Source organism: Eptatretus burgeri, chromosome 12, assembly GCF_056783735.1.
Source record: "Eptatretus burgeri isolate ZD-2024b chromosome 12, Ebu_testis_v1, whole genome shotgun sequence".
In the NCBI taxonomy this organism is placed as follows: Eukaryota; Metazoa; Chordata; class Myxini; order Myxiniformes; family Myxinidae; genus Eptatretus; species Eptatretus burgeri.
The window spans coordinates 56,363,724-56,376,223 of NC_140972.1; the positions used below are offsets into that span (position 1 = coordinate 56,363,724).

Consider the following 12,500-nt stretch of genomic DNA (forward strand, 5'->3'; position numbering starts at 1 on the left):
CCGGGGTTCCTTGGTCGTTTTGGTGCTCGTGGTGGTCGATCGTCGTTCGAGGCTGGCCGGGTCGTTCGTGTATCCTGGTCGCGCTCATTTGGATTCTGGATTATGGGTTTGAGTCCCACCGTGGTGGGTTGTGTTGGAGCGCTCGAGTTAGGGATCCATGTTCCCCTCCACGGACCCCGAGCCCCACAAGTGCAGGCCGAAGAAACCGCACGAGGCAGACAGGTACCAGGCCAGACTCTGAATCCCCAGTTGACCTATCCTCCTCGGCTGGAGGGTCCAATAAAGACCCGACGGGGTACGTGTGTGTGTGTGTATGTGTATGTGTATGTGTATGTGTATGTGTATGTGTATGTGTATGTGTATGTGTATGTGTATGTGTATGTGTATGTGTATGTGTATGTGTATGTGTATGTGTATGTGTATGTGTATGTGTATGTGTATGTGTATGTGTATGTGTGTGTGTGTGTGTGTGTGTGTGTGTGTGTGTGTGTGTGTGTGTGTGTGTGTGTGTGTGTGTGTGTGTGTGTGTGTGTGTGTGTGTGTGTGTGTGTGTGTGTGTGTGTGTGTGTGTGTGTGTGTGTGTGTGTGTGTGTGTGTGTGTGTGTGTGTGTGTGTGTGTGTGTGTGTGTGTGTGTGTGTGTGTGTGTGTGTGTGTGTGTGTGTGTGTGTGTGTGTGTGTGTGTGTGTGTGTGTGTGTGTGTGTGGTGCCAGTCTGTTAAGTGGAATTGTTAAGTGCTTTTTGCTCATTGTACATTGCATATTGTATTTGTGGTTAAGTCTGCTCTGTGTCTCCCTCCCTATTGTAAATAAATATCTGTTAAATGTTCCAGTTCGTTGCCTGTTGTTTCTACCATTGATCCAGCACGGTGCAGGCTTGAGTAGTAAGGCCGTTCGTGCCGTAAGTTGTCATTTGGACCGGCGCGGCTCTGGTAACTCCCGCTCGGTTACGCTGGACCCGAGTTGGTACATGCGACTCGGTTCGGACAGAGTCGGCCGAGGGTGTGGCTTCCCCGGTAGCTAGACGGCGTGAGTACTTAGGTAAATTGGAATTACACAAGTGGACCCTACCTCACGCCGTCGAAATATTGGCGACCACGGTCCTTTAAGTGACCCGTCGACTCCGGAGTTATGCGGGGTGACGACCTTTCAATTCCGGTTTTCGGTAGGAGACGGCTCAACTGCTCCATCTGGCGGTCGTCCTCACAACCGAACCCGGCACCACAACAATATACCTGGGATCATTCCAATTGCACTAGGCTACAGACTAACATCCAGGCCTAAGGCCTGCTTCATGGAATGGTGGCACATGATTTAAAGTGGGGTGGAGTCAGGGCAGCTGAACACTGACCCATGTATAATATGGGATATTTATGAAGTCCAAAAAGGGCATAACTCTGAGAAAAATTAATGAAACATCCTGAAACTCAAACTTGTTCTGTAACTCATCATAATAAAGCCATGTACCAAGTTGTCCTACCCTTCCTCCCGCCCATGGTACAATGAAGCTTGTGGCGAGGGAGTTGTCCTGAAACAACTTGCCTTCGCCTCATGGAACAAAAATCCAACTGAAGGCAATCTCAGTTCCTTCCACAAAGCTCGGAAGAAGTATGTGTCTATCCTCAGGAAAGCCAGGAAACAACCTCTTTCTCATCTCAAGACTGAACTCTCAAACCTTTCTCCCTCCTCCAAATCCTGGTGGCGTCTAATCAAGTCCGTTTCTGGTGTATGTTCCCGCTCCATCCCCTCCCTTACCTCAAATAGCTGCACAGCTAACACTGTACATGAAAAGGCTGAATGCCTAAACTCTGTTTGCTTCTAAATCTTGTGTCCCAAACCCATCGCTTTCTGAAACCACTGAACCCAGTCGCAAGCAGCTGCTGTTCCTGGACTCTGTGTCTTTCTCCTGACAAGTTAGAGAGCTTGCTGTCAAACCTCGACTCAGATTCTGCAACCGGTCCAGCCGACATCAGCCCTTGCATCCTAAAAAAACCTGCTCTGCTGCTCTTGCTCACCCTCTCTGTTTCATTCACCCTCTCATTTACTCAAGGTCATCTGCCATCTGCTTGGAAATCAGCAAACATTACCGAGCTGCATAAAAAGGTGCAAAAACTGATCCCTGCAACTCTGGACCAATCAGCCTGCTCCCAATTATCAGCAAGGTCATGGAATCCATCATTACTTCTGACAGAAAATCCTTCCTCTTCTCCAATGGCTTGAATTCTGACGATCAATTTGGATTTCGACCAGGTCACTCAATCCTGGACATGCTGCTTCTGGTTTCCCAACAATGGATGGAGGTCCCAAATGCCAAACATGAGATCAGAGCCATCTCCCAAGACGTATCTCGAGCTTTCGACATAATCTGGCATCTGCACTGCTCACCAAACTCTTCTTATGGTATCCAAGGCAATGGCTCGCAGACTTCCTCTCCTGTCACAGTCAACGTGTGGTTCTTAATCGAATTCTCTCATCTCCTCTTCCTCTCCAAGCTGGAGTTTCTCAAGGCAGTGTTCTTGACCCTGTGCTTTTTCTGGTTTTCATCAATGATCTCCCAGATTCTCTGGAAAATCCTCTATCTCTTTGCTGATGACTCCACCCTCTGCAGTACCATCTCTCATCCCTCTGATCAGCAGGCAACAGCCTCTTCACTCTCTGCAGACCTGGTTAAAATCACAAGCTGGTCAAACACTTGGAATATGTCTCAAAACCAGACAAATCTCTCACCCTCACGATATCTCTCCGAAAAAACCGTTTGGAACCCCCCCCCCCCCACACACACACACCCCCTATCTACTCTCTCAACAATCCCCTTAAAGAAGTTCTTTCATTCAAGCTTTTGGGTCTCACTCTCTGCCACAATCTTTCCTGGGAAAGCCAAATCTCCAAGCTGGCCTCCAAATCCAGTCACCGACTGGGCATCCTACGTCATCCAAAGTCCTTCCTGAGCACACCTGAGCTTCTAACCACGAACAAAGCTTTCATTCGCAGTCTGGTGGAGTACATTTGCCCCCTCTGGGGTGGTGCTCCTGCCTCACACCGAGCTCGATTTTACACTGTGGAAACCAAGGTTTTTAGGATCGTTGGTATCTCCCATGATGAAACTGAGTCTTTGGGTCTTCCACCGTCTCTTCTTAGGCCTTGCCCCCCTCCCCTCGCCCCCCTGCCCTCGCCCCCCTCCCCTCGCCCGCTCTGTCTGTAATCTGTCCCCCCCTATATTTCCTCAGGGTGCTCAGTGTCCGCCAAAAAACCCCTTCTGGTGAAACTGCCAATATCAAGAATCACTGCTCACCTTCACTCTTTCATTCCTCTTTCATCCCCACCTCTGGAACAAACTGCCACACTCTCTTCAATCCCACTCCTCCCTCCAGGTCTTCAAAGCAGCTGTTCACCACCATCTCATATCTTCCCCCATCCAAAATCTTGATCTGTACTACCCCCGTTAATCCAACCCAAACCCACCTCCTTCAAATTCCTTGTTTTCCTTCCTGAAAGTCCCTGTAGTGCCATCATCTCCTCTCTCGGCTGGCTCCCCTACCTCATCTTGCTAAGCTTGACACTGTGGAAACAAAGGCCTTTAAGACTATTGGAATCTCCAGTGCTGAAGCCGAATCATGGGCTTATCACTTAAACATCGCAGACAGGGGGTCTCTGTCTTCTACCACCTCTTTTCTGGTCTTTCATCCTCTGCCCTATTTGTGCTTTGTCCTCAGCACCCCTCCCCCCTCCCTCACAGGTCTCTGCAGGGCTCACACTGCCATTGTTGAAACCACCTAAATCCAATGTCACTGCTCACCTTCACTCATTTGTTCCTCTTTTTTCCCCACCCATGGAATCAACTTCCACATCTTCTTCAATCTCACTCTTCCCTCCAGGTCTCCAGACAGCTGTTCACCACCATCCAAATCCCTCGTTCCAATTTTCCAGTTTTCCCTCCTTGGATCTTCCTTCTCCTTCTGTATCCATCTTGTCCACCCCATGCATGAGTGTTTTGTGTCCTGTTTACCTTCACCGCCGAAGGTGAAGGAGGTTATGTTTTCACTGTTTTCTGTTGGGTAGTCGATCAAGTCGAAAAAAAAAATCTCCAAAAAAAATTTGAGATTTTTTTTCTACCCTTATCAGTATTTAAAATGGCGATTTCAGTTAATACAATGGCGATTTTGATGAAACTTGGTTGGTAGGTTCATACCATGACCCAGTTGTGTGCAAATGAGAACAGTCGCTATGGACCCATCAGTTGCCTCGCAACGGGACTTTGAAATTTTTGAAAAATCCTAAAAAAATTATTTTTTCGAAAATCAAAAATCGGGCCACGAGCGACTGTGAGCAGTACATTCAGCCATATTGTCAAAAATTTCCAGCCGGATCCTATGAAAACTGTCGGAGAAGATAGACTTTGAATGAACCCTGGTCGAAAACAATAAAAAAACGAAGTTCGTTACATCTCAGAGACTATGGAGTCAGATATACATGAAACTGGTATGGTAGGTTCATGGTATGTCCTAGTTATGTGTGAGAAAGAACCGTTGCTATGGACCTACCGGCTTGTCTGTTTGTTTGTGTGCAGGATATCTCAAAAAGTTGTGGACGGATCTGGATCAAATTTTGTGGACAGGTTGGGTGTGAGACAAGGATGAAACAAATATACTTGGGAGAAGATCCGGATCTGGATAATCGAGTTTTATCAAGTGATTCTTCACCATTGAGATAGTGCTAAACGGATATCTCGCATGATATCTCAAAAACTTGTGGACGTATTCGGGCAAAACTTGGACAGGTTGGGTGTGTGACAAGGGCAAATTGGTTCGACTTTGTTGAAGATCCAAATCCGGGCTGAAATTTTCCTGTCAATCAGATAAGTGGTTGCAGAGAAAACAGAAAATTAGCATGGACAGACGAACGTACGTACGTATAGACAACCCGAAAAAAACAATGCTTCCGGCGACATCAGCAGAGGCATTAAGAAAAAAAAATCACACAAGTTGATTGAAGTCCATTACAAGGCTTGTGGAAATGAGAAAGATTCTTACCCCCATATCTAGAAATGTCGTTATCGCATTCTTTACCAGGCTATACGTCGCACTTTCGGCTGAAAGAGGAAAAAGAAGAAAATGCCATTAGCTTTATTATCAAAACAGAGAATCACAAAACCTATTGACACGTGAAGCACAATAAAACAAAACAACGTACCATACACTGAGACTCGTCTCTCGATGCGGCTGAGAAGGTGTGCATGGGTTTGCGCTATAAGCACCGTATCTGCAAATAAATAATAAAGTCAAATAAAATTAGTCAGGGAATACATTATCAACTCGAGATAGATTATTCACTCTGCCAACAGAAAGGAGTCAATGCCAACAACTGATCAATTAATCAGCAAAACAAATTTTCAACAAAATAGGTTCTATAGAGTTTGGGGGGTGAGGGGGGAGAGTTACGGGGAAACTTTTATGTAAAATGATGGTCAACTGCTACCAAAGCACTCAATCACTGCACGTGATATTTTCCCAAACAATGGTCTGAGGGGATGAAATACATAAATAAATCTACATCCAATTCCATTTTTAGGACAACAAGATAAGGAAGGAGGACAGTGATTGCATTGGAATAGCAGGATACCTTCCAGCTGGCTGGAAAAGTTTTGAAGGAAGATGGCCACAGAACTGTATGCTTCAATAATTGGCCCCAGGAGGTTCTGTAGGAAGATCAAGAACTCCAAGTTGTCTTTCGAGGTGTTTAGCTGCAGGATAAAGAAGTAGAATAACGTTATTAAAATAAATAAATAATAATGCCCCCCCTACCATAAGATGAAATCTATTACTAAAAGGAGAAGCGTCCATCCGTCCAACACGCTTCATTCCAAAGGGTTCCTGCTGCCATATAAAAATAAAAATGGTACTGTTGTAAAGATAATGATTGATTTCTGTTCATCCATTGGGACCATTCTCTGTGCAGAGCGTTGGTGCTGCCTAAGCAGTCTCCTTGGCTATTGGACACAATCCCGGACGGGTCGCCACTCCGACACAGGATACCAGCAAGCTGGCACTCATTTTGCCGACCTCGGAAGGATGACAGGCAGAGTCAACCCCACCTGGTGTTAATTCAACAGCTGAGCGAGATTTGAACTCTGGTCCAAGGATCCCAAGCCCACCACCCTAACCATTATAATCGATTTACTTGGTAGGAAAGCTAATAATCGACTTACTTGGAACAAAAATTTGTGTACATTTAATCTCAAAGGTGCCTCTTTTAAAAGCCCGTCTTTCCGGGATTGAAGGACCTCGAGCTTTAATGTAGTGGTTCCTGCTGTCGTAGACTTATAAAAGTAGGACTGTGCGTCCTGAAGCTCACCTGGATCAGGAGCAATTCAGTCAATCCAACCCCACGCAAATCCTCTTTGACCCTGATTTTTTTTTTTTTAAATGCCATGAACAAACATTGGTACATCACAAGTGATGAAGGTTGTGGTTAAGTTTAATCGAAATTGCACGTGAGAGCAAATACCTATTTTGGGAGTCAACTAATACCCCTTAAGACTACCTCCATAAGCACAGATTTTGATGCAGTCAATATACTTTGGTCCATCACAAGTGATGAAGGTTGTGGTCAAGTTTCATCAAAATTGTGTGTTTAGTTCAAGTGATAATGACTGAAGTGTTGACAATCACTGACCAACTGACCGGACTAAAGTCCAGGTGAGCTAAAAATGGTACCATTGGAAAGCTAATAGTCAATTTACTTGGATCAAAAATAAGCACTTTAAAAACCCTCTTTTGGGGTTGAAGAAGCTAGGAATGGAAGCTTAATGCAGCAGTTCCAATGGTAACATATATGACAATGACAGGAGGAAGGAACCCTTTAGGAGGACACGGAAGGAGTACACAAAATTATCTATTATAATATTTCTCGAAGCAATAGAAAATTATATAAAAGTACATACAAGGAGCACACAAACAACAACAACAACAACAACAGCCACAACCACCATGACAGCAGCGCCAACCACAGCCACCACGGCAGAATAAACAACGATGTATTACAAAAGATCAATTTTTCCTGTCTTTCACCTCATTTTAAATCCTCAGTGACAATGACAGATAAACAAGCAATATGTTTCTTGAAGTACAACATGCTGTCTTTTGATTAAATCAGTCAGCGAAGCGACAGGTAGGCACGCCTAATGCCATTAAAACTAGTCTTTGGAAAACCAAGAGAGGATGTGATGTGTCGCGTGCCAAGCTAAGTTGTGATGGGGGTTAGAGGGTGGCTTGCATATACACCACATGCAGGACAAGGACGTAGTCTAGAATCTGAGAACGGGATCCCAGCATCACGAGCCAAGTGCTCAGGTGGGAACACCAGAATGGCCCACCCACTACATAAATTACATCCCGATTTGTTTAATGTTTGAAAGAACACTTTGCAAAATATGTGATTCGTAAAACCAAACGTGGGTGAGGGGGAAGGTTTGATGAGCCAACTTAGACCTTTTGGCTTTATATCTTTCCGATATTGTTTTACCATTGCATCACAAAGCAAATTTCAATTTATTTGGAAAGGAAATTTAAAAACAAAACTTTCGTCGTGAGTTATCAAACCTAGCGGAGTACTGCCCTAAGTCTTGCTCCGAGCATTCGTCACGTTCTTCTGACACATACCTTTATTTAGGCAGTGTCTCGGCAACTGACAGCTGCCTCAATCGCTTCCCAAAATAAAATCAATAAATAACCCGGGTTACATGCATGAAGCAAAAACGTACCTACTGCTTATAATTCAAAACACCTCATTGCATTGGAAAATGTGGTGATAGGAATATTGTACTATAAAAGGTGGGGACTTGTAATACCCTCTCCCACCTGATATACATTTGCAGAGAATTTGCATCCTTTCCACCCCCAAGACCACCGGCAAATACAAAAACATCCCCTACACACTAATTGGGGTCATGCCGATTCTATGAAGAAAGTCTATTTGTTTGTTGTGCTACTCCAACTGTTCCACATCCAACCAAACAAAGAAAGACTGTGTGCAGAGCACGATACTTGCAAAATCCCGAAAACGAATCTGACCTTAAAAATAAATAAGGGGTTGAATTCAATGAATAAAAATATGGAAATTCTCTTCAAATTTCAAGTCAATCGGATGAAAATTGAGCATTTTAGAAATACCACCTTCGTTGTTGACCTTGGACCGATGTTGACCTTAAAAATAATGGGTGGTGGATTTCAGTGACATGATATGTAAACCTTGTTCAAATTTCAGGTCAATCAGATGAAAATTGACAATTTTAGAAATTCCACCTAAGTTGACCTCAAAAAATACTTGTTCGTTGAATTCAGTGACCTGATATGCAAATCCGGCTCAAATTTCAAGTCGATGGGATGGAAATTGAGGATTTTAGAAATTTTACCTGTCGTTGACATTTTGCCTGTTGTACTTTTGGTTTACGTTGACCTCAAAAATAATTATCTGCTTGAATTCAGCGATAAGAAATTATAAATCCTCTTCAAATTTCAAGTCAATCAATATGAAAATTGAGGATTTTAGAAATATGACAAAGTTGTCGACCTTTTGATCTCGAAAACAAAAGGGCTTCTTGCTTGTGACAAACTCTACCAGGTGGTGAATTTTCATGAAGATCGGTATATAAAAAAAAAAAAAAAAAAAAAAAAAAAAAAAAAAACTTGTGACCTGTAGGCGGTTGACAGACAGAATAACAAAGTTGACCCATCAATATTACTTGAAAAATCTTCGATCTTGCAAGTAACAGACAGACAAGCAAAGACGGAGACAGACGGACAGAATGACAGACCTGAAACAACCAATGTACTTGCGAATCTTCGAATTTGCAAGGAACAAACCACACAAACACACATTGGTCTGTGAATTATAGTAAGGATTATACTTCATTGGTTTAAACAACTGCGTCTGAATCTACAATGATCTTTTCTCCATTTGCCTTTAATATGGACTTGCGGCTGTATGGACATGTGGCTCGTTTTCCTGACGCTGATCCTGCTCACCAGATTCTCTCAGCGAGGGAGTCTCATGAGTGGAGGAGGCCAGTGGGCCGACCACATGCCTCATGGTTGCAACAGGTTGACCATCATCTCAAGGAGATGGGGATGGGCCTGGCATCTGCCTGGGGGATGGCCAGACGGAGGCCCCTGGAGTACCGGCGGAAAGTGGACGCAGCGACGCGCTGTTCTGGCACATGCTCCCATACCTGACCTGACCTGACCTTTAATAGGAACATGCTGTGCTCTTCCTCGGAATCGCTATCAGTGTCTTCGTTGCTGTCCCACGAGAGAGCGTCGTCCATCCTGCTTGTCCATGTATGCTCACGTGCACCTCGCGTAGCTTCACTGCTGTCCTGCAATGAAACAAGCCACGATCCGACCATACATACCATCAAGCTAATCACTTTCCCATCATGGCGTTTCAATCTTATCGTGGAGGTATCCTTACCGAGAATTAAGATTGCGGCTCTTGTACTTTTATATGATAAAATTAAAACTGAGAAAGAGTACTTTCACACGAATTATAAAAACATTTGTAGACAAAGGACCAATCGGAGTATATGGGATTTGAAACGTGAATGGCACCATTGTGTGCTGAGATGGGAAGACGAAAAACAGGAATCCTGCCAAATGGAAGATAGCCCTCACGTTGACTCATTACAAAAGATGCAATACAGACAATTGGTGGGAGGGTGAGACCACAATTTCAAGGTAGATTGGCTGCAGTATTGTAAAAAGCAAGAAAGACAAAAAGGCCGAAAAATAAATTGTGGCAAAGCACCACGTTATCTCTGCACAAAGGTTCTCAGGGGAGCAACTTACTTCAGTATGAACCAGAACTCCAAAGTCGATGAGTTTCTGGATGGTATCACTGCAAAGTTGGTATGTCGTTTGGCAAGGCTGGGAGGAAAAAAAAAAGACAAAAAAAAAAGAATAATTATGGGGAAAAGTGAGGGAGAGAGATGGAAATGCAAATATGGGGAGATAAAAAGGGAATGCACAATAAAATTGGGTCATGCGATCACATTAAAAAATAAAAATAAAAAAAACTGCATGCTCTTGTACAATTTATTCTCCAATTTTATTTTCATTACAACCACCCTGGAGTATGAATTGGGAAACATTTTAAAATCACCATTCCATACAAAAAAGAATAAAAATAAAAAATAATAATAAATCAACCAAAGGGAATCTTTTAAAGAATTGTACGAGAACATGGAGTTCAAGCCACCTTTTCAAAGTATTTAATCAGCGACACAAAAGTAAAATTCAACATTCCGGGCTCATCACTTGCTTCATGATGTATTTTCCTTTAAACATTTACAATTAACCAGGCTGGTAGGATGGCCGAGAGGTACGCACACTCACCTCTGAAGTTTGAATCCCGACCCAGCTATAAACTGTCATCCTGGTGTTTCACAGGCAGGGTGAGGCATCAATATGTGTGCCGTCCCTCGGATGGAAGTTAAACCGGGCGTCCCATCGGCTAGCATTCGTTGATCAACCTTAAATATCCTTCACCAGTACCTTGGAACAAACTGATAATTCTAACTCCAACCTACTCAGTCGAATGTCAGGCTGGATCAGCCGGTTCGTGAAAGACTTGCGTGAAAAAAACCTTCCCTGGCAAATCCCACAAGGTGGCGATCTCCTTTTCTGTCCTCCCTGTGTTTGTACAGTAGCAGTGAAACTCGTGTAATTCTCCTGCGAGGGTAAAATGTGAAATAATATGCAAGTGAGTGTATCAACGAGAAAATACGCGCAAGAGTATACGAACCAGGCCAAGAGACAAGACCCGGAATAGCAGAGTGCTGAGCTGCAGAGCCCTGTGCAGCAACGCTGAATGGCTCACACACTGTGCTTCAATGCACTTGCCATTCAGCAAGTCGACGATCCTTGGTGCTCCAGCCGCATTCAATGCACACGCTGTATACGAGGGACACATCAAGGATAGGAGCTTTCATCGCCGATCTGGGCACAGTTGCTTACAATCATTGAAAAACAACATAATGGTTAACAGGATGAAATTTTCTTTCAATCCTCCCGATTCGCAAAATAAACAGACGTCGTAAATTTGCAACCTGTCAATATTCTGTATCCCAACGAATTTTGCAACAGTACGGTTTAGCTCAAAATAACATTTTGAAGACTCCATTGGACATTGAGTGCAGACAAGATGTCTGGTTTAATGTCCCATCAGAAGGATAGTGCAAGAGATGATGCAGTGTCCCATAATCCATTGTGGAGTTAAACAAAGAACATAATCTCACTGGTTGATGCTAAAGATCCCACGGTATCTTTCACAAAAGGGTGGTGATAGTAACCAACACTCAGGCCTAATTCTATATTTTTCCTCGGATTCCTACCGTTGGAAAGGCAAATGTATTCTACCCAATGTATTTCCTTGGCAAGGAAGCTGCCTTGGCAGTCCCTGACATCTAAGCAAGGGTATGGAATTAATCCAATACAAGTGATTTTGTACAAACACGACAAAGATGTGTGTAGGCCTACCGACGACAGCCTCACAGGCAAACACGGGCAGCAAACCGTTGCTGTAATAGCTGAGGTCGAAAACAAGAGGAACTCTCGTGCTTGGAATGATCATAACCACTCCAGGAGGGGCTTGTATTCTGGGAGAGGTCACCAGTGGTACACTTGAGTTCACGGTCAAGGCCTCCCCCAGGAGATGCAACGCATGCATTACTACATCTTCAGGTCGTCCCGAGAACCCCACATCAAAGCCTCGCACCAACACCTGCTCCTTGAGCCATTGGAAGTCGTCAAGCAACACTGGTAACAAAACACCCTGTGAGCAAAATTGCGTTCCCTGGATGACGCTGCAAGCCTCAGTCCAAATGGACCCCATGCCAGATCAGGCAACACGTTGGTGGGAAAAAAATAATAAACAAACAAAAAATACACCAACCCAACTTTGTTGCACAAAATCTACCCCCATTCCCCCCACCCTCCCCCCCCCTTTCCACCTCAAATTTCAAATAAACAATAAATTGTGCTTTTCTTCATTGTGATATAAACCCTTAACCAGAGAAACATTGTACCTTTCTGTGTTTGTATAGAAGGAGGCAAGCAACAGCATTTGTAGACATTATCGCTGAAGACTGGACGGCAGCTGTGGAAGGGAAAAAAAAGTAACAAAAAAAAAATTAAACAACAAAACAATATCAAACTGCATGGCACACAATTGCTTCAAAAACTGACAAAAGAAAGCTTTTTTTCCCCCCATTACTTTTCTTCAAATTTGGTCCAAGAAAGCATTCGATAGAAGTTGCGGAAAGAGTGCAATACGAAAGTACTTTTCAGTCACCTGCCCCGTGTAATGGTGCCAAAAGTACATCTGCCACTGCACATTGGATTAGCCTCATTCAACCAAGACGTGTCCCACAAGCATGCTTCGTGCCCCTCAGAAATTAAGAGAAATTGGCTCGACTTGGGAGAGTCGTAATGCTGGTTTCATGGACGCAC

At 43.9% G+C, this 12,500-nt stretch overlaps 1 protein-coding gene across 1 annotated transcript in view; it reads right to left on the reverse strand.

The window, feature by feature from the left end:
• Positions 1-12,500, reverse strand: part of GPAM (glycerol-3-phosphate acyltransferase, mitochondrial) — a 304,531-nt gene that overhangs the window by 209,354 nt on the left and 82,677 nt on the right. Inside the window, exons 14-21 of the mRNA XM_085848071.1 lie at positions 12,077-12,147; positions 11,529-11,823; positions 10,795-10,943; positions 9,840-9,917; positions 9,239-9,370; positions 5,617-5,737; positions 5,188-5,256; positions 5,028-5,086 (exon numbers count right to left, since the gene is read on the reverse strand). Of these exons, the coding sequence (XP_085704197.1) occupies positions 5,028-5,086; positions 5,188-5,256; positions 5,617-5,737; positions 9,239-9,370; positions 9,840-9,917; positions 10,795-10,943; positions 11,529-11,823; positions 12,077-12,147 (974 nt within the window). The remainder of the gene's footprint in view (positions 1-5,027; positions 5,087-5,187; positions 5,257-5,616; positions 5,738-9,238; positions 9,371-9,839; positions 9,918-10,794; positions 10,944-11,528; positions 11,824-12,076; positions 12,148-12,500) is intronic.